Below are 22,312 nucleotides of genomic sequence, written 5' to 3'. Positions count from 1 at the left end.
GCAACTTTATTTTTTATTGTGTTTTGGATAAAATAAACACCGAATCAAATATATTCTATAACATCATGTTTGATTGATAAAATGTTATCTCTCATTAAAGAAAAATGACTAAGAAATACAATTTTTTAATTCAACTAGATAATGCAATTTTTTTAATTCAACAAGATAATGCAAAAGTATATGCTAAAAATAACGATAAAATTATAATTAATTTAAAATATACTTTTTATAAAATAAGACATTTATAATAAAAGTATTAATATTTTATTTTAACGAATCATTAATTAGTCCAGTGATAATTCGGTTGAATATGGTAAAAATGATCCCAAATAAGATTAAACAGTAAAAAAAAAATTCACAAATTACCCTATCATCCATTATAAAATCACGTTCATTCATTTTCACAATTTTAAGATCTAACGGCCTAGATCTAAGCTCTATGGAACCACCTTTTTTAGGAATGCATAGAAAACAAAGCCTAAAAAATGGGTAGAATTATCGGGTACCCGACCCATAAATCCCAAAACACATACCCGAAGTAGTCGCAAACAGTGTTTTGCTCAAAAATCTAAAACCCTACAACCACTGAACCCTCATTACACCTAACACCAATCTCCACCACCACTCTCCGCAAGGTACAGATTCCATTTTCTCTCTTTCAAGCTTTTTTCATTCATCTATTTCGATCTTATTGCTGAATTATTGTTGTTGTTCGATTTTGATTTATTGTTCATGCTAACTAGTAGTGTTGATTTTGATAGATGAATTTCAACAACGTGAAGATCCCGAAGGTTCCTGGTAGTGGAATCGCTGCTTTGCTTAAAGTTAGCATTATCGGTGGACTTGCTGTGTATGGAGCTACAAACACCTTGTATAATGTTGAGGGTGGTCATCGAGCTATTGTCTTTAACCGTCTTGTTGGTGTCAAAGATAAGGTTTTCCATTTTCCTGAACTGTAATAGCACAAATTGTGTTGTGACTGTTGTTTAATGTTTTATTTGATTAGGTTTTCGTGTAGTATATTCGTCGATTAGTTCATTAGATTTGTAGGTTTTAGGTTATGATATGATTCACTAACAATCTTTCTATAAGCACGAAGCAAAGATAGCTCTGAGTCAAAATGCCCTGAAAACATGCATATTTTTAGGGTTAGACCTATGTTGACCAGCAATCTAGTATATCAATATGACAATATAGTATGTCTTTTTTATATGCAGGTTTATCCTGAAGGAACACATATTATGATCCCGTGGTTTGAGAGGCCTGTGATCTATGATGTTCGTGCACGACCTCATTTAGTTGAGAGCACTTCAGGAAGTCGGGATCTCCAAATGGTAAATTGTTCTGTTTCTCTCCTGTTTTTTTCTTTCTAGTTCATATGATTTGATCATGTGCTGTAGTATGCCTGAGTGTTGGCTGCAAGGAGTCCAAAAGTTTTTTTTTTTGTTTCAATAACTTGTATTTTTGGTTTGAGATCAGATTAAGGTAAATGTTTCTTGTTTACCAGAAAAAGGCAAGGTTAAGGTAAATGTTTGATAGGGCCTTTTTCTCTCCCTTTAGAGTTTAGTCTATTGAAGCAACTTTAGTTTTACTGTTGTTTATAGTTGTGTAGTGCTATTCCAAGATTGTAGGTAAATCATGCCTTCTATGTGGCTCGTTGACATTTTAGGCTTGAACTGAACCACCAATTCTCAACTCAAGTTATTCAGTCATTTCATTTCAATCATCTCCTTCCAATGTTGCGCACTTTGCTCATCTTCCTTGTGTTTGAACTATTACAAATTTACTATCTATGACCATGAAATTCTAGATTTATGTTAAAAATGTCAAAACCAAGTTAGTATTTGCAAGTGTTATCCATTCTAACTATTACTGTATAGACAGTTCTTTTATCACCCATATTTTTCATAGGCACAATACTTGACCATATATGTATTATGGTTTTCATTTCCATGTAATGTATTATTTATGAATCTTTTATTTTGCCAGGTGAAAATTGGACTTAGAGTTCTTACTCGTCCTGTGCCAGACCAATTACCTACAGTTTATCGAACTCTGGGCGAGAATTATAATGAAAGGGTCCTTCCTTCTATTATACACGAAACCCTCAAATCTGTGGTTGCCCAGTACAATGCCAGTCAGCTCATTACTCAGAGAGAGGTAGCTATTTATATAGATTCTCTTTCATCTTCTGTTCAACTAGTAACTGGATTAAGTGTGGCTATGCCTCTTTACTTCTCAGTTGGAATTGTATTCTTAGAAGTGAAATAATCTCACCCTTCACCATTTATATTAAAAGGGAATCACAACCATACGAGTGAGACTGATAATTTCTAAAATGATCCAATTTATAGGCTGTTAGTCGTGAAATAAGGAAGATATTGACTGAAAGGGCATCACAATTTAACATTGCGTTGGATGATGTGTCAATCACAAGTTTGACATTCGGGAGAGAATTCACAGCCGCAATTGAAGCCAAGCAGGTTGCTGCTCAAGAAGCCGAGAGAGCTAAGTTTGTTGTCGAAAAAGCTGAACAAGACAAAAGAAGTGCTGTTATTAGAGCACAGGTAAAATACTTTCACCATTGCTACCTATACTATGGTTTGTTATCTTTCTAAACATTGTTGTCGTGCTTATTTTTTGAAACTGCTACCAAATAATGCAAAATGAAAAGAAAAAGATCACTGTGTATTTGCTGGTTGTCTTGTTTGAGGGATATATGAAAGTTATCATATATGGAAATTAAATTTGGCGAAATGGTGATGTATGGATAAGTTGTCAAGCAAAGAAATTAAATATCTTTCAACATGATCCTATTGAACTTTTTTTTCTTCTCAAAATCCAATACATATAATATCAACTACTTTACGAATTCTCATTTCTTTATTGTTATTTCTTTTTGACAAATAGGGAGAAGCCAAGAGTGCTCAGTTGATTGGTCAAGCTATTTCCAACAACCCTGCATTTATAACCTTAAGGAAAATTGAAGCTGCTAGGGAAATTGCACAAACAATTTCAAATTCTGCCAACAAGGTTTTCTTGAATTCAGACGATCTCTTGCTGAACCTCCAGGATTTAAATTTGGAGCCCAGTGGGAAGAAATAGCTATGTTGCCGAGTTCACTTAAATCAATAACTTTTTTCTTGTATTATGATTCATTTTCAACTGTATTCTATTAACTCATCACATGAGATTCAGCTTTGCAAACTGGATTATGGACAAACTGATTGTCATTATCTTTTCAACGGAACATTTGAGAGATAAGGGAAGTTCAAATCTCTATCTTTGTCATTATGACCCCATTTGCTTCTTTCTTGAAGCATAATAGTAATAAATTGTTCTGAAAGTTCAACATAGATAACAATGCGCCGGAAATATTAGACAAGGTTGGTTTTGATTCTCTATTGAGAGAATTCAAGACAAATAAGATCCTTGATTTGCAGGACCTACTGGAATGGATTGTGTTCAATGTTTAAGGTGAATAACTGTTATATAAAATGTACTTTTTGGCAACGTTTAAGGTGAATAACTGTCATATATGGTTTACTTATGTTATTATAAAAAAAAAAAAGCAACAGCTGCCAATATAAATTAATATTATTTATCTTTCTCATATTAAAACTTGTTAGGAACTTAAAATTAAGAGAGAAATTAAGATTGTATTATTGATTGTAAAGGAAAACAAGATGATCAAAAGATCCCCTTCTCCATGCCTTCACTCTTAGAGCCAAATTGATCCCATGTTCACTCTTTGCCAAATGCCACATCACATTCTTTTCTTTCCCTTTCCTATATTTTGATATTGAAATACGAAACTGTCCTCAAGTCTAAAATACAAAACTGTCCTCTCTTCAAATAGACTTCATCCTCCCCATTTGCATTTTCTCCGGATGTGTTTTTATTGTATTATAAGTTTCCTTGATAGGATAGAACAAGAGTTTTGTCGCAACTGAAAATGGCTCAGTCCAAGGGTTATAACATATAGTATAAGGACTGATGTATGCTTGTTATTGGCAAATCCCATGGATCAAATATTGTGTTTTCTGCAGAATTGATTGTCAAAAAACAATATATGAAGGCTGCTATGTTAACAGAAAAATATTGTACATTTTCTTTGATTCTTAACTATCAACAAGCAATGGTGCACAATGCTACCTTTGTTAACACTTAAGAATTCAAGAGAAAACCTAGGATTTCTAGCAACATGTACCATATTCTCCATCCTTAATAGTGAATAAAGCAAATGATCTTCTATTTTTGCAACAAACTTGCCTTTAAGGCTCTAGCGGTTTACGTGGTGGTTGGAAGCCCACAACTCACGCATAATCCTTCACCTGATTTGGTTCTCGGGTATATCTTTGTCGTTCTGGGGACTTCGATGGCGGTCAAGGAGTGGTCATACCTCTTTGTCGTTTTGAGGACTTTGATGGCAGTCAAGGAGCGGTTATACCTTTGGTTGGTGAGAGGTGGAGGTTCAACAACAACATCCTGAGATGGTTGGATTTTGCTAGCAACCAAATCATGACTGGTGTCCGACAGTTGTGCAATGACATCCCTATAACGTGTTTCACAAATCCCTTAACCACCAAACTAAAAATTTTGTACGATAAATCCGATTCATTTAGATGATTAACATACTGTCTAAGACTCTATCATCAAATACTTTCATTGCCTTATCCATACTCTTCTATACCTCTACGATATTTGAAAGGAGAATTATTTCCTTAGATTGTTTCACCTTCATCTCGTGAGAGCGGATTTCACCAGTTGCGACCTCAAACCATTTTTTAGTTGTTTGTTTGCTCTTCCTTTTTCCAAGGGCTTACAAATTGGTATTGCCTTCCATTGTAGTAACATTTTATTTATCACCTTATTTGAATCTTTTGAATAGAGCCATACATAATGACTTTCAATTTGCATCTAAGTTCTCTCGGCACCAAGATTGAAACCATAACATGGTTTTTACCTCCATCTTATGAATGTGCATTACACCTTATCAGATGAATGAATTTATTCTCGAAAAACCTTCATGCTACCACAATCCATCCAAAGGGGTCTTAACCCACAAACTTCAAAAGCTCTTCATTCACAAACTAATTGTATGATTCCTCCATCTTAAACACCAACACTCCTCTGATAATTCGATAGGTCGGACTAATTGTTAGGAACCCAAAATTAAGAAAGAAGATGAAAATATATTATTTATTGAAAAAGAAAATATTACAAGAATAAATTGCATAATTCCAAAGCAAAGCTTCTTAAAGAAGATACGATTCTTTCTCTGTCTAACTCTAAGATTCTCACTTAACAAGATGATCAAAAGATTTCCTTCTCTATATCTTTAGACCCTTATCAAAATTTGATCACACGCCATCTGCCTCATCACATTCTTTCTCTCTCCCTTTCCTATATTTTGATGTTGCCACCCTCCTCCAATTTTTATTAAATAAATATCTTTTTAAAAAATTTATTGAATAATCAACAACATATTTAAACTAAATATAAACAAAATACATTGTATATTCAATGAATTAAAAGAATAAATTATCTTTTATAATAAATATCTAAGGGAATAATTAATTGTATATTTTGAGTTTTGACCCACATTCTCAATTTGGGGATACAAGTTAAGGTGATAGGTAAAAAGTTGTCCTACTAGATAAAAATTTAAATATATCAGTTTTTTGAATATTTTCTCGAAACTTATAGATATATATAAAGTGGTTCAAAATAGCTTATAAAAACTACTTATCCTATTACATGAAAAATAATTTAATATAATCTTATGTTATATTATAAAAATAATTAAGTTAAAAGATAGTGCACTGACATTGTCATCGAATAGAAAACTATCATCTGTTATATTATTAAAAAAGTTTTAAATAAAAAATAATTTAATTAGATAAATGATGGTGATTGATTGACGATATAAAAATACATTACACTTCCGTGCATTATCCATTTTCTCAAAATAATTTACTCATTAAGTGTATAGATAAATGGTCATCGTCAAAAATGTTTGTGTCAAATAAGATACTAATTCACAGTTAGTTTGAAGCTTCCTTGGAGAGTCAAACATGTTAATAAGCTGAGCGTGAAAACTATGGTGGAGGAGTTGTTTTTCTGGAATGGAAGCAACCATCCAAACCCACTTCAACAATTTCAACATAACTCCAATCTACTTCTTCTCTCTGGCCCTCCTTCTTCGTAATGCACTTTCTCTCTCTACATTTTCACTTCTTTCAACTTTTCTTCTTCTAATGAATAATCAATTTTCTATACAGTGGAAAAACTTCACTTCTTTTCCAATTTGCATTCAATGTAGCAGCTGCAGCATCACTTCACTCCAACTCTCCCAACCCAAATGTTGTCTTCATCTGTAACCAAAACAAATTGGACTCCAAACCCCCTTTTCTTTCTCAGGGTATTGATCCATCTTCTAGTGTCTTCCAACGTATACAAATCAAGTATATACTATATACCTTAACCCTTTTTTGTTTTCTTCCATTACTCGCCACTTATATATATTTATGCTGATTTAATTGTTTTTGATTGTTTGAGGTAAGATATGTGAATGATGATGAGGATATTAGAAAGTACTTTGCTGCCTTCCATCTGTTCGATAAATTGCCTCATGCAGTTGTTATTGATGATTTCGGAGATTTCTTTGATAACAAGTAATTTATTTCGTCTTAAATTTATATCATGAATTCAATAAACATCTTTTATTTGTTTTCTAATTCATCTTTTGGTTTTGAAATCTGTTATGTAAAGGGTATGTCAACAACGATATTCTAATGCCCGCGGGCGAGACTTGGCCATGATCAAGAGTCTGGCCTTATGCAACAATGCTATTAGCTATGCAAAGTGAGTGTTTGTTGATTACTGTTGTTCAGGGATTCTTGATTGTTTTCAGCTGTTAAACTCTTGGTGATCCGCGTAGTGATAAGGTTTAGTTGGTCTTTCTGTATTCTTTTGCAGTCAAAAAGGGTCTTGCAAGCTTCTCTTGTCGGATACTCATACTCATCAGGGAGACTCTCCAAGGTTTCACTTCATATATAAGAAATGGATACACACCACTTTCACAATTAAAGGTTGCCTCCGTTGGTTCATGACACATGTTTAACGTATACGTTCAATTATGTTTTACTATTTTATCCTATATCGTAACGTTGATTTGTTTAAACCTGTTTAAAGTAGTGAAGTATGATCAGATGTATGGTGCTTACGAGTTACATTTTGTTGTTGTTGTTAATTGTCTTGCAGAAGGGGATATATCTGGATCGTTTATTTTGAAAAGTAGGAGCTATTCACGAACAGATAACACAGGTACTGGTAATATGAAAGCTGCTAAGTACTCTATAGCTCTTCAATATCTGGTCTTTGATGGACTTGTCAATGATCATGAAGAATAGAAACCTACCTCTTCAACGAGAAGAACTATTGATACCTATATCTGTATCATAGCACTTGGCATATGTTCCCTTGTTCCATTTATCATCTATACTCAATCATATAATGAAACTTTAGTTCTGCATGCTTCATCAGTGAAAACACATGAATCTCAGGTTTCAATTAGGGCTTTTAAATGAATTTGAACTTTAAGATTTATACCTTACACCACATTTCTCAGGTTTTGATTCAAAGTTCTAGTTGCTATGACACCAAGTAAATAAAAGGTGGCAGTTCTAGTGTTTATGCTGTAGTTAACTAGTAATCAGATTAGAGCTTATGATTAAGTGTATGTTTGGTTTTGCATTAGTAATCCCCATACTTTTATTTAGCCCCAAAACTTTGAAGATTTTCCAATTGATTTACAATTTGATAACCAGCTCAAAACCCAATATTTGGTTTTGTGACATGAGTTAACTATGAAGATTAGAACAGCATGAACAAGTGTGTCATGCCGCTGGTCTTTACTATTACATTGTTAACTTAGGAAGAGTAGAGTTATTGATGACAATGCCTGTAATTGCCTTGTTGAGGATATTTACTAGAACATGGTTATACTTATGGAGAGGTGTAATTTTGTCAAAGATATAACAAAGGGGGAAGCTCCTCATATGTAAATAACCTTCAAGCCCCCAAAAGGCATGTTTGATTATTCTATCGGTTTGGATATCAGTTTCTCAGTCAATTTTTTTATTAGTAGTTTTAATTTTTTAAAAATGCTGATCTAATGTACTTTTAATTAATCACATATATAAATTTTTTTCAGTATAGCTTATGAATTTGTTTTAATAATATAAAAAAATCTACTGTGATTAAAAAACAGTTGATTTTAAATATAAATTTATTAAAATGTTAAGCATATCTAATTGAACCAAACCAATATATATTTGCTTCATTTGATTTTAGTTGTGAAAAATAATTGTAAAAATCAAAACATACAAATTATACTTCATCAATTGAAATTTATTAGACTAGTGTTATTTAGTACGAAACAATTTAAAGAAAAAATATAATAGTTGGAATTTATTTTTGCCTTTCTTGTTTTCACGTTTTCTTACTAATAAACATTTTCCAATTTATTATCTCTCAAAAATCAAAGCAAACCAATTATATTTTATTGGATTTTTTTTCTCCAAAAATCAAACCAAACCAATTATATTTCATTTGATTATTTTTTTCCTCCAAAAATCAAACTAGTCGACGCGTTATATCATACAAATTGGACCTCAAATATATTTCTCTAATAAGCTAACACTAAATATTAATATTTGGAGATTTTTTTAATAAAAACTTTCTATTAATAAATGACTCAATTATGATTTAATAATTCAAGTAACCCAATCATACAAAGTTTATGCTTAAGTCACTACTACATTTGAAGTCGACTGCGGTATGGACACTTGCCATACTTTTGTATGTGAAATGAAAAGTATGTGTTCTTAGTGTCATATTTCATTTTATAAGCAAATATAACATCCAAAATCCTTGCAGAACCTACATAGTAATAACACATGGCATTGGCAACGACTATTCCTTTAAATAGATTATGACTCATCCTTTGCATCTACATACCACAATTTACTCTCCTAAGTGTCAATCATGAAGACAGATAGATACTATTGCCAAACCTAACCTACATTGTCCTAAACTTCTCCTAGTCTAGATTCTCCTAGCTACAAAGTTAACCCAAACATAATGCAGACAAGCTATTAATCTAATTTTTATCAACAAATTAGGTCATTATTAGAGCATGGAAGTGTCTTGCATAGTTTACATAAACTGCTTAAAATTTTGACCATAATTGCGTACTTATGATTGAGACATTTATATGATCAATGTTTGTTTGGACTGATTCAAACATTCTCTCATCGGTGAGGAAGAAGAACTATATGAACTTCTATGTTCAAAAAGTGGTGTAGGTTTGTTGTAGTTTAAGCAAGTTTTAAACTTTGATCCATAATAAATTAGTTTATAAGATACATTTCCTTGTTTTAATCGTTGTCCAAAAATAACTATCCTTAACAAAAGTTTATCCACTTCCTTCATTGCATATAAAATAAACATTTACTTAATAATGAGTTTCATTTTCTTTAAATAAAGTTACAATGTGAGTTTTGAAAAAATTATTTTGTAGGTGAGCCTATCCAACTTAATTAATTAAATGGGAGTTTAATTAATCTTTTAAGAAAAGTATAAATTTTGTTGTCTCTTTATAATTGTTTAAATCTAAAGGTAAAGTTGAGTGTGAATTTGACTTTATCAAAGTTGATCAAATAATTGAATGTTTTCTTAAGAATTAACAATTCAACTATTCGACTATTATTAGATGGTTATAAAATTTCTTTTTTTTTGAAGAAATCAAAGATAAAATGTACATTGATATAACTCATATAATTAATTTATGATTAATTATGAAATGTCATCCAAAAGTGATAAGGAAAATAAGTTCAAGCTAACTGATAAACACATTGTTGATATATATATATATATATATATATATATATATATATATATATATATATATATATATATATATATATATATATATATATATATATATATATATATATATATATATATATATATATATATGAGAATGTGAGAATGAATCTGAACCATTGAATTTTAAAATAAATGGTGTAGATTATGGGTGAATCTTTTTTTCCTCTCTCCTACATCATTTATTTCAAAATGTAGGAGAGAAAAAAAAGATTCACCCATAATCTCCACCATTTATTTTAAAATCCAATGGTTTAGATTCATTCTCACATTCTCATATAAATATGGCATTCTCATATGATATGCCATATATATATATATATATATATATATATATATATATAGCATATCAAGTGAGAGCATTTTTAAATGAGAGATGAGAGAAAGAAATATCAACTATTGGATTCATCAAGAGAGAGAAATTAATAGCCTCATTAATGTATTAACATTATCTCTCTTGATGAATCCAATGGTTGATATTTCTTCCTCTCATCTCTCATTTAAAAATGCTCTCACTTGATATGCTCCATATATATATATATATATATATATATATATATATATATATATATATATATATATATATATATATATATATATATATATATATATATATATATATATATATATATATATATATATATATATATATATATATATATATATATATATATATATATATATATATATATTTTGCATTTAACAATTATATTAGTAATTACAACTAGGTAATATATTTACAAATATATTAATTATATCTTGCAATAGGTCGCAAGTGTGTCGATCACTCATCCTCTAATGTGTTGTTTGACCACCAACTAAATTGGAGGAATGGATCTTCGTTTTCGGAGATGGTAGATTCTGCTTCTCGAGGTTAGAGTGGACCGACGTCTTTGGACTCAAATCTTTTTTGGGATATCCAATATTCTCAATTGTTCGATCGGGGACCGATGAATCCTAACTTGCTCACTCCCTTGTCAAAGAGAACTCAAGTGAGCTTCTCTAGTGAATTTGTCCAGCTGGAATGTTCGACACTGGTCGGTCTTGGATACCAACACGTCTTATAGCGGAAGGGTCCGTGATATATCTCACAGGGTATTTCTTATGAACCCCTGCTTCATCGTTCGATCGGTGGAAACCATGGTGCATACATGATACTACCTGTAACCAAACTCATCTTGCCTATAGTCGATGAATATACATTATTTTGACTTTGCATCCAACTTTAATCTTTGAATTCAACCTTTGGAATATGCACAAAAGCCTTACAACCAAAGACTCTCAAATGATCATACTTGACATTATTTCCAAATCAAATTTTGCTTTGTACTGACTCTGATACCACTGTTGGGTCATCATGAGGAGCATCCACATAGGGTCAACAACAACACATTAGTGAAAGAGACACCCCATATTCACCTAAAACCTTAAGATGATATGTGCATGGTCTTCTCACTTGTAAAGTGTTTAACCTCCAATTTTCTAAGTAATGTGGGACTTCCAACTCACACTTGTATCATAATACAATGCTTATACCAGTGTTGAATGATATAATTAATTAAGGTCAATAAAATATTTATTTAAATATGTCAATAAAGGACACAACTATATCACTACATGTTATATAACAATGTAATGAAAGGGCGAATTTAGACTAGTTTTATAAAATAAAAATGTATTACCATTGTAGATATTCTACATGTGAAGCTCTGTGGAGAATATTTTCTTTTTATATGCATTACCGAGAACCTTTTATGAAGAGACAATACTTTCACCTCGAAGATGAACAACCAATCATATTTGAAGATCATGAACACATATATGGTGTTGTTAATAAGTAATTTATTCTTAAAACTAAGTTTTTGGCTTGGATGCATATAAGGAATTTCCTGAGACAAAGAATTTAACTTACACACAATTTCCATTGAAATTTGTGTGGAAAGAATCCCAACACAAATGGTCTTCGCCTAAAAGGGGAATTTTCATTGACAGAGTTCACTTTGCTCCTCTTGAATTAGGTGAAAGGTATTATTTAAGGATACTTATTAATTGTGTCAAAGATCCTACATTTTATAACGATATTAAAACAATTAATAATGTTAAGGAAAAAGCTAACATGTGCCCCAAGGGCACAAGTTAATAAGCTATTTATAGAAATATTTTCTTGGAACACGTGCATTCAATGTGTCGAATTTTTTTTTTTAAATAAGTAATTGATTATAAGATATCGCACTAGGGGTGCAACCCTTACAACAAGAAAACACTAAAAAGTGTTGGGACAATGTAATGGTGATTTATACTAATCGTAAAAATTAGTCCTAAAAGATGTTTCCCTATTACAAACCCATCTCCAAGAATAAAACAAAATATTTGAAATCACCATATCAAAGCTAAAAGAAGCGTTATAGAATCATCTGAAGATCAATTGAAGATATAAGTATTTGCTAATATTAAGATGTTATTACAAAGCAATGGTAGAAGTTTAACTAATTTTCCTACAATGTCTTAACCAGATATGTTATTGATCTCTGAATGTCAAAATATATTGATAGATGGAGAATCAAATTATGAAAGATAACATTTGATAGAGGAATATTTGATTGATGTAGATGACGACTCAAGAGCAAAAAAGAGTGTATGACACAATAATGGCAAGGGTAAATGAAAAAAACCTGGTGTATTTTTTCTTTATGGTTATGGTGGAATAAGGAAAACATTTATTTTAAGGGTAATGTCTGTCGCACTTAGATAAAAAGGGGATAATATTCTTATAGTTGTTTCAAGTGGAATTGTTGCATTACTAATACCTGGTGGAAAAACTACGCATTCAAGATTTTATATCCCTATAAATATTAACGGGTGTTTAAAATTTTTCATAAAATTGAAATCTCCATTAGCCTATTTAATAGCAAAGGCAAAATTAATCATATGGGATGATGGTTCAATGATCCATAAACATTGTTTAGAAGTTATTGATATAACTTTTAGAGACATTCTTCGGTCTTATGTTGAAGGTAATTTGAACACTCCATTTGAAGGTAAAGCTGTGGTATTTAGGGGTAATTTTTGGTAAATTCTACCTATTATACCACACTACAATTAATTCATCATATTTATGGAATTCATGTGAAGTTCTTACATCGACCAAGAATATGAAACTTCTAAATGATCATCCAAATTTAAATAATGAGATAAACCGGTTTTCTGAGTGAATTGTTGGCTTTGGTGATGGTTTAATTGAAAATTTCAATGACATGGATATTACACTTAATATCCCACATGACTTGCGTATTTTAATAGATAGCGATCTTCTTGCAATAGTTGTTGACAACATGTTTACTTATAATTTAGATGGAATTAGTCAGATGTCCTTTTTTCAAAGTAAGGTTATATTAGCTCAAAAAAATGTTATTGATGATGTGATTAATGATTATGTGTTGGAATTATTTTCCGGGGAAGAAAACATATATTTTAATTGTGATAGTCCTTATTCACCAAATTCACAAAATGATTTAGTTGATGACATTAACACTCTAGAATTCTTGAACACAATTAATATTTTTGGACTTCCAAACCAAAGGTACCAGTAATGTTATTAAGAAATATTGACTGGTCTTTAGAATTGTGCAACGATGATAATTACAATGATGAGAAAATATATTATTAAAGAAAATGTGATTTCAATGAATAATATCGAAGATAAGGTCTTTATTTCTCAATTGTTCTTAACATCATTCGATAATATAATTCCATTTGAATTTCAGCAAAAATAATTTTTATTAAAGATTTTTTTTGCAATGATAATTAATAAGAGTCAAGGTCAATCGCTAACTTGTTGGAATTTATATTCCTTCTTCGATGTTTTCATATGATCAAGTATTTGTTGGAGTTTTAAAAGTCACTTCAAGAAAAAAATTAAAATTATTAATAATTGATAAAGATAATTAATATACTAATCCAACATCAAAAGTTTAAAAATAAAAAAAGAAAATTTATTTCTAGCATCTATCTATTAATATGACTGTATTTGAAACTTCTTTTGGAAGTATGTCAAAAAAAAAAATCAATAATTTAATTATTTTAGGATTAATAAACTACATTTACATTTTATAGCAAATATAATAATACATTCAAATGAATGAAAAGTTTGAGTCTAAAGTTGAAAGTCAAATATTCATCCACAAAAAAAAGTCAAATATTCAACAAAAACATAACAAACTTCATCAGGAAACTGAATTATTAAATAAGTGGTAAAATATGGTTGAAAGACAATGACAGTAAAATTAAAATTGAACAAGACGATTAATTATGTAGTAGCAATCAAGTTTGAAAATTCCTACACGGTTTAATATTACTTAATTACCTACTAATATAAAAACAATCTCTTGTTTCCATAAATTAATAGACCCAAATTATGTCGGTATTAAAATATGAAAAATATATTTTCCTCATAAAAAACAATTATTACTATACTAACAAAACGCATAAAATTTAATCTTGTTAATTCAGCTCAATTAGGCCTGGCAATAAAATCCAGATCCGCGGATACCCACCCGCTTTGATTGAGTTTGGGTTTTCTCCGATTATAAAATATGGAGACGGGTCGGGTAATGGGGACACTAGTACCCACCCCGAACCCGCCCCGTTTATTTCGACATGTACATTATTATTTATATTTCATAATTTATAATAAAACTTAATTGCAATTTTGGTCCTTTATTATCAATTTTTTTGAGTTTTGGTCCCCTATTTTAAAATTATGAATTTTAGTCCCTTTATTTTAAATTTTTGAGAATTTTGGTCCTCTTGAAAATCCTAAGTCAATTTTTAATGAAATTGAACTTACATTAATGACATGTTCAACATAAATCTTAAATAATTTTTTTTTAACATTTCACTGCTGAGCGGACACTTACACATCATCAATATGAGCGTCATTTCATTTAAAATTGTCTACGAAATTGCAGGGGACCAAAATCCTCAAACAAATTAAAATATAGGTACTAAAATTCCGGATTTTAAAACAGGGGACTAAAACTCGAAAAAAATGATAATAGGAGGACCATAATTATAATTAAGCCTATTAATAAATATGTGACTGATGTTTTGATAATTTGATTTGTATTTATTATTTTAAATATTTAAAATGTATGAATGAAATTTTTTGAGATTGTTTTATTTTGTTATTTATAATGTAATTTAATTTTTGAAAAATAAATATTTTTATTAAAAAAATTGATTTTACAAAATAAATGGTGGTCGAGCGGGAATACCCGAACCTAACCCGAACTCGTTTGGAATAGATTTGAGTTTTAATTCTCTATCTCTGTTTGAGTTTGGAGCGGAGAACAGAGATTGATTGAGAATTCGAATTTGAGTTTGGAGAAGTAAAAACTGTCCGCCATCCGACTAGTTGGCATGCCTAAGCTCAATTGATAATTACATAGATATCTGCCTCAGATAGACGAGTTCACAAGGACTAATTCAAAAAATTTAATTATGAATAAGTTATTAATATTGATGAGATATTAGATAATTAAAAAACAAAAGTGAATGTGACCACATGACACATTCCTTGAAGAAAACGCAGACTGTTTAGGTTCGGGTTCGGAGTTGGGTTCGGAGTTAGGTTCGGTTTTGGAGTTTTGAAGAAGAATAGATAAGCACTTATTTTTCTCTACCCTTCATCACCCGCCACTACAAAAGCACTTCCAATTTCCAATCTTTTTCCTTCTCTCTCTATTCATACTTGTACAAAAAGTTCTCTTTTCTCCTTTCCACCTTCAAATTTCCACTCAAATTCTCATCATTCAATCATGGTTAGTTAGTGACACTAGTAATCAATTCAATTTCTTTCAATTGTATACCTAATTGAAATTTTGTGATTTTGATTTTTGATTTTTGATTGTTGTTGATTCTATGGAATTAGGGAGGTTATGAAGAAGAAGAAAACAAGTGGCCTTTATGGTTGCAACCACTTCTTCAAACGAGTTTCTTTGTTCAATGCAAAGTCCACTCAGATTCTCACAAGAGTGAATGTAACATGTTTTGCTTGGATTGTATTAATGGAGCCCTTTGTTCTGCTTGTCTTTCTTCTCACAAACAACACAGAACAATTCAGGTATATCATCATAATTTCATCCAATTTTGTGAAATTTTGATAATCAAATGTTTGTAATCTGATTCTGTAGCTTGTTCCTGCATTGTTACGATCAAAAATCCCTTTTGTCAATTCAATAATTCAAAAAAAAAAAATCTCTTTTTTTCAATAATTGGTTATTATTATTATTATTATTATTATTATTATTATTATTATTATTATTATTATTATTATTATTATTAGTACTCAATTATGTTGTCTGTTGGTGGTTCTGTTTGATGGATAATTTTATTTAAATGATGAAAATTTGATTTTTTTTTTTTTGCCTATTTTTTTGGGTAGAATAAATAATGTGGTTGATATTCTCTTGATGAATTTTTATTTTTATTTATTTAATTTTTGTTTTTGTTTTTATGAATGTTGTTGAAGATAAGGAGATCTTCATACCATGATGTGATAAGGGTTTCTGAGATACAGAAATTTCTGGACATAACTGAAGTCCAAACTTATGTTATAAACAGTGCAAAGATTGTGTTTTTGAATGAAAGGCCTCAACCTAGGCCTGGAAAAGGGGTCACCAATACTTGCCAAGTCTGTGACAGAAGCCTCCTTGATTCCTTCAGCTTCTGCTCTCTTGGTTGTAAGGTAATTGCTTTTTATCACTTCGTTTGTTAGAATCCCGATAATCGAAAATTCGATCGTCTGATTTTAGCTGTATGGAAAAGTTTCCATTGTAAAGTATAAAAATGGTTAAATGGATTTCTCAAACTGCATCTTTGGATTACATTAGTAGTAGCAAAGTATGGTTTATTTTTGGTTTGCTAAATTTTATTATGATACATTTTTATAGAAATGTTGTACTTTGTATGCAAATTGTAAAGCAATAAAACTATTGTAACTACCTCTTACTTCTTTTCTGTATAAAGTATGCAACCATTAAGGTGTACTTTTGTTGTTTCCTTTGAAAAAGTAAGAAAAATGATGATGAGAGTAGGTGGATGTATATAAATGACCACTTCAACTTTTTGCTTATTTTTTCTTGTTAGATTGTTGGAACCTCCAAGAAGTTGAGGAAGAATAATGGGTCTGATGGTGAAGAGTCAATGAATGGCATTAGCAATGGAAGTGGAAGAAACAGAATTCATAGCTTTACACCTTCAACACCACCTCCAACAGTGGTGAGTTTCAGATCAGTTAAGAGGAGGAAAGGTGTTCCACATAGATCTCCAATGGGTGGAGGAATCATTATAGAATACTAAAATTATTAATATTGTTATATAGTGGTTTTAATGTCACATTATTTATTATACCTAAAAAGATACAGCAGTCGTTACCACTTTCTTAAAGTGGCATCCTCGGTCGGCCATTATGGTCATGTCCAACTCAAGAGATTAGTCTAGTCTCTGTAGTTTCACGCTGATGTTGATGATATTTTCACATAGATGTATTGTATTAACACCTGAGCCCTGTTCCCTGAGGCCGGTGTTGGATTTACTGTTCTACATTGTATAAGAAAAAAGGGAGAAGAATATGAAAAAAAATAAAAAATAAGGTTAGAAAGCAAGAAATAATGTAAGTGGGGAATTTGTTGTGCTGGTTTATTGATGCTAAATGTATATATTAGTGGTTTGTAGAAAGGAATTGTATAGCATTAGCATCTAGTTTTTGACAATAAATTAAATAAAGTTTATGATGATGTGTATTAATGTTATTCCATTGGTTTGGTACATGAGCATTGTCCTTGTCTTTTCGAAGTTGAAAGTAGTATATGTAGTATTTTTTATTTTTTTTGGCTAGTGGACTAGTTAGTGGATTAAACTTTAAAAGTGCTTGATTATTAGCCTTTGCTTCTCTTTTCTGCTTTTGGAGTTGGAGCTTGACTTCTTATGACATTAATAGCAATATACTAGTAGGTGATTCGTGTAATATTACACATAGGAATGCACACAATGTATTAGTGCGTGTGAGTGTCATTTATGTATATAATAAAAAGGGATAAATAACCTTCACCCCCCTGCCATATGGGCGAGTTTTGAGTTTGCCCCCTATTAAATTTTTTTGTTAGATTCCCCCCTTATAAAACACAGATTCCATTTCTGGAACCCCCTATCCCTTGTTTGGCTGACTGGGCGGCTGACTGGACGTGAGAAATCTCTTGTTTGGCTGGGAATCTCGCGTTTGGCTGGATCTGTTTATAGAATATTAATTCTAAAAATTGGTTTCTATAGGTATTGAACCCAGGACCATTAATAAAGCCAGCCAATACCCAACCACTAGACCAATTCTTGTCACTTGTTTTAAGTTTACTTTTTAAATAATATATTATATATTAACGTTTTTTATTTTACTTTATATATATATATATATATATATATATATATATATATATATATATATATATATATATATATATATATATATATATATATATATATATATATATATATATATATATATATATATATAACATTAACGTTTTTTATTTTAACTGAATATTTTTTTAAAAAATTATTTTTTTGTTTTAAATGTAATTAACGTTTTTTTATAACATTTTTTATAATGTTTTTTATAACATTTTTTATAACATTTTTTCTATAACGTTTTTTATAATTTTTTTTCATAATTTTTTTTTATAATGTTTTTTTTTACTCAGTATATAACGATTTTTTATATAATTTTTTTTTTTGATATTGCATTTTTTAAACATATTATTTTTTTATAACGTTATATACTAATTTTATATAATATACTGGCCATATAAATTTTATATTAACGTTTTAACATTTTATAAATATTAATGTTTTAACATTTTACAAGTATATAAAACTATAAAAAAAGTAATATAATAAAACTGAGCAATATTAATTCTTAATAAAAAATTTCTTATAGTTAATAAGAAAAATAATATAAAAATTTTTAATATAAAACAAAAATAAAAAAATGAAATTTATAAAATAATTTTAAAAAATGCAAATAAAAAAATGTTACACACTGAATAAACAAAAAAAAACGTTATAAAAAAATAATATAAAAAAACGTTATATAAAAAATGTTAATATAAAACAAAAATAAAAAAACGCAAATAAAAGAATGTTACATACTGAATGAAAAAAAAAGTTATAAAAAAAATAATATAAAAAAACGTTATATAAAAAATGTTAATGTAAAACAAAAATAAAAAAACGCAATCTATAAAAGAATTTTAAAAGAATTATCAGTTTATAATAATCAAAAACTTTAAAAGTTGAATTAGAAAAAACTCCAACTTAAATATTAGAAAAAACGTTAATATAAACTAAATAAAGGCCTTCATAATCAATAAATTGTTGTAGCTTAGTTGGTTGAATTATGGCTTGTTAACCATCCAGTACATGGTTCGAACCTTGGCTGGGACAAAATTTTTAATTGGTTTTTTGCTTATTACATTAAAATAGCAAGAATATAAAATACAACTAGGATTATAAAAAATATTAAAAATGCCACGTCAGATGCCACGTAGGAAGATTCCCCAAGCCCAGTCAGCCAAACAAGGGACAGGGGGTTCCAGAAATGGAATCTGTGTTTTATAAGGGGGGAATCTAACAAAAAAATTTAATAGGGGGCAAACTCAAAACTCGCCCATATGGCAGGGGGGTGAAGGTTATTTATCCCTAATAAAAAAGATGTGTTAACTACATACACTATCTGGCTTCTTTTAACAGTAGACTTTCTTTTTGATAGTTTCATTATTATTGGCAATTAATTAGTAATATGGGGTACTGTTGTTTTGAAAATGGGTCCTACCACATAAGAAATGAGATTCTTACAAATTGGTAACATTCACATATCACATGAATTTAATAGATAACATATTTAATGTTGAAGAGACATTGTCGAAGAGTGTAGTGTTAACACTATTGCTTTCTATTTCTAGATGGAACTTTATTGACCTTTTCTAAAACAGACCCTAGAGGTTGGGGTATTTAGAGTCTAACTCGAGTGAATGGTTTGGTGTTTTTTTTTGGGAGTTTGTTTATGATTATATATGCCCGGTTCCTTGATCTAGAGTTACTGGGAAGACATGTTAATTTGGCAACCCATCCATGATTTTGACTTAATAATGGGAGAATGGAGTGAGTCATCTCTCATAGTAGGAAGCCAGCCCTATGGAGACTTAGATGACTTCAGTTATTCTTCTAACATATGGTTTAATATGTATTCCCACGAGCTATGATGGAAAAGTATTGGGTCTGGTTGGGTCACGTACTCGACACATGACTCTACCTTTTCACACCCAAATATCTTTTGTATTATTTGTGTGCTAGGGAGTTAGCTCTTTGGAATCTGGCCAAAGTTATTCCAGTCTACAGTCCCTTAAGCACGAGACTTGGAAGAGCGATATGGTTAAAGAATGACATTTCAGTATATAGTCTCTCACGCACGAGGTCAAGAAGGATGATGTGGTTAAGGTAGGATATTCCAGTTCATAGTCTCTCGAGCACGAGGCATGAAAGGGAGATTCGAATTGAGCATGTTTGTTGATGTCAATGGATGAGTCGTGATGTTCCACAATATTGAGATTGTGATTAAAATAGGAGCGGTCGTTGGATTTTGGAATGGATGGTGCATTTAATGTCATGTAATGATGGAACTATCTCAGGAAGGACCAACGACATGGGCTATTAATCTATTTACATGCTTGCAATAAGGACCGTTGATGTTATGTCCTTGTAGTGATGTTTATGATCCTTTAGGGGATTACATTTCTTTTTACAAAGTCATCTTCAACATTTCCTCAGGAAAATAACAGATATTGAGTTTTAGTCTCCTTGTCCCTCTTTCTTTTTAGCAATTGAGTGATGGTGATTATTAGGGAGTTTAATGAGAATGACGCTTTAATAGAACCTAAGACACACGAGGAGATATTTAAAATATGGAAACATTGTGTAGCAAACTCAAGGCGACGTGACACGAGGCTTTATTTGAACCTTGTAGAATTAGGGATGTTCTTGAGCTATAATTGTAGTTCTAGTAGCTATGATTCTGACGAGTATAGTGATAATGACCTTGTTTTGCCCTACTCTTTCCTAAGACGGGTGTGATCATTAATGGCGACTATAAGCACCAACCACTTCAGTGGTGGGGTTGGCAATATTCAGTTCATATACACTAGAGATGTCAATATGGTCTCGTTTGATGATGATAACTAATGAAGCAGTTTTGAAGATAACAACTCGATAAGTCAAATGGCTTTTGGATGTTGAGAGTTCTTTGTGACAAGGGGAGTTGACGACACCTTATCAAGAAGATATCTCAAGTCTCATTAGTTAGAAGATTCAAGTTCTAGTTGATGTGCTAAATCTTCATTGAATTAAGAAAGAGAATTTGAAAATCAAAAGTTATAAAAGTGTGAAAATTCACTTGATCACGTGTTTAACGTCTTAGAGTGGTAACTTAAATTGTAAAAAGTCAAAAGTAAGTCTTGAAATACTGAGGAAAATCACACATAAAATCTTTCAAAACTTCTATGATCATTTGATAAAACACCTTAAAATATTTTTATAAATGTACTTAATTGATTAATAGGTCGATTAATCAATTAGAAAGGCTTTTGATACTAACTAATTGATTATCACATTATGGTTAATTGATTAATTCATTTGTAAGGCCTTCAAATTGATTAATAGAGCTCTTATTCCATTAGTGTTGGTGAAATTAAAAAAACTTTCCATATGTGGATTGATTAATCAATTATCAGCTATGCTTAATCGATTAAATATTTAAAATGTCTCATAGATCGTTACCTTTTTTAGCTAAATTTTTTCCTATATAAAGGAGGCATTTCCTCATTTCATTTTGCACCAAAGTTCTCAATAAAAATATCTATATCTTTCTTCTACTTTCCTTATTTCTATATTCCTTTTCATGATAATCATCGTAGTGCTACAAGATCGAAAAACCCTTATGAAAATTGTGTTTATTTGATGTTGTGGTTAAATTTCTTTATTCAAGAGTGTGATTCTCTTGTGAATTGTATTTGTAAATGACTTAAAGGTTCCAAGCTAAACCTAAAAAAAATTTGGGTGAAGGTTCTTGAGCTTAGCTTATGTAAAACCTCTATTTGAATGTTTGAAGGTTCGTCGACTGGTCGTGTAAAACCTCAAGTCTCATTTTAGTGGAACACTTAGTAGAAAACTCTTGGGGACAAGAGTAAGACAAGTAGTTAGATTGAGCCTGTATAATTCTCAGGCACCCTCTTCTTATACTCTTCTCTCTTTAATT

General features: G+C 30.4%; 3 protein-coding genes across 4 annotated transcripts; all 3 read left to right on the top strand.

Annotated features, from left to right (window-relative positions):
- Positions 1-499: 499 nt before the first annotated feature.
- Positions 500-3,291, top strand: LOC131607204 (prohibitin-1, mitochondrial-like). The gene is made up of 6 exons (XM_058879225.1): positions 500-635; positions 762-935; positions 1,218-1,334; positions 1,990-2,160; positions 2,355-2,567; positions 2,911-3,291. The coding sequence occupies exons 2-6, from the start codon at positions 762-764 to the stop codon at positions 3,103-3,105; spliced, it is 870 nt and encodes a 289-aa protein (XP_058735208.1). The 5' UTR covers positions 500-635; the 3' UTR covers positions 3,106-3,291.
- A 2,752-nt stretch (positions 3,292-6,043) lies between these two features.
- On the top strand, positions 6,044-8,218 carry LOC131607203 (uncharacterized). 2 transcript variants are annotated; one of them, XM_058879222.1, is made up of 6 exons: positions 6,044-6,207; positions 6,285-6,467; positions 6,567-6,677; positions 6,775-6,867; positions 6,982-7,094; positions 7,267-8,210. In XM_058879222.1, exons 1-6 carry the CDS (start codon positions 6,104-6,106, stop codon positions 7,413-7,415), a joined length of 753 nt encoding a protein of 250 aa, XP_058735205.1. In that variant the 5' UTR covers positions 6,044-6,103; the 3' UTR covers positions 7,416-8,210. The 2 variants fall into 2 exon arrangements, with proteins under 2 accessions (XP_058735205.1, XP_058735207.1); XM_058879224.1 differs by having other exon boundaries at positions 6,071-6,207; positions 6,326-6,467; positions 7,267-8,218.
- A 7,395-nt stretch (positions 8,219-15,613) lies between these two features.
- LOC131607202 (protein RGF1 INDUCIBLE TRANSCRIPTION FACTOR 1-like) lies at positions 15,614-17,762 on the top strand. The gene is made up of 4 exons (XM_058879221.1): positions 15,614-15,770; positions 15,881-16,072; positions 16,481-16,696; positions 17,098-17,762. Exons 1-4 carry the CDS (start codon positions 15,768-15,770, stop codon positions 17,308-17,310), a joined length of 624 nt encoding a protein of 207 aa, XP_058735204.1. The 5' UTR covers positions 15,614-15,767; the 3' UTR covers positions 17,311-17,762.
- Positions 17,763-22,312: the final 4,550 nt, after the last annotated feature.

Source organism: Vicia villosa, linkage group LG5, assembly GCF_029867415.1.
Source record: "Vicia villosa cultivar HV-30 ecotype Madison, WI linkage group LG5, Vvil1.0, whole genome shotgun sequence".
In the NCBI taxonomy this organism is placed as follows: Eukaryota; Viridiplantae; Streptophyta; class Magnoliopsida; order Fabales; family Fabaceae; genus Vicia; species Vicia villosa.
This window is presented reverse-complemented; position numbering and strand designations above follow the sequence as displayed.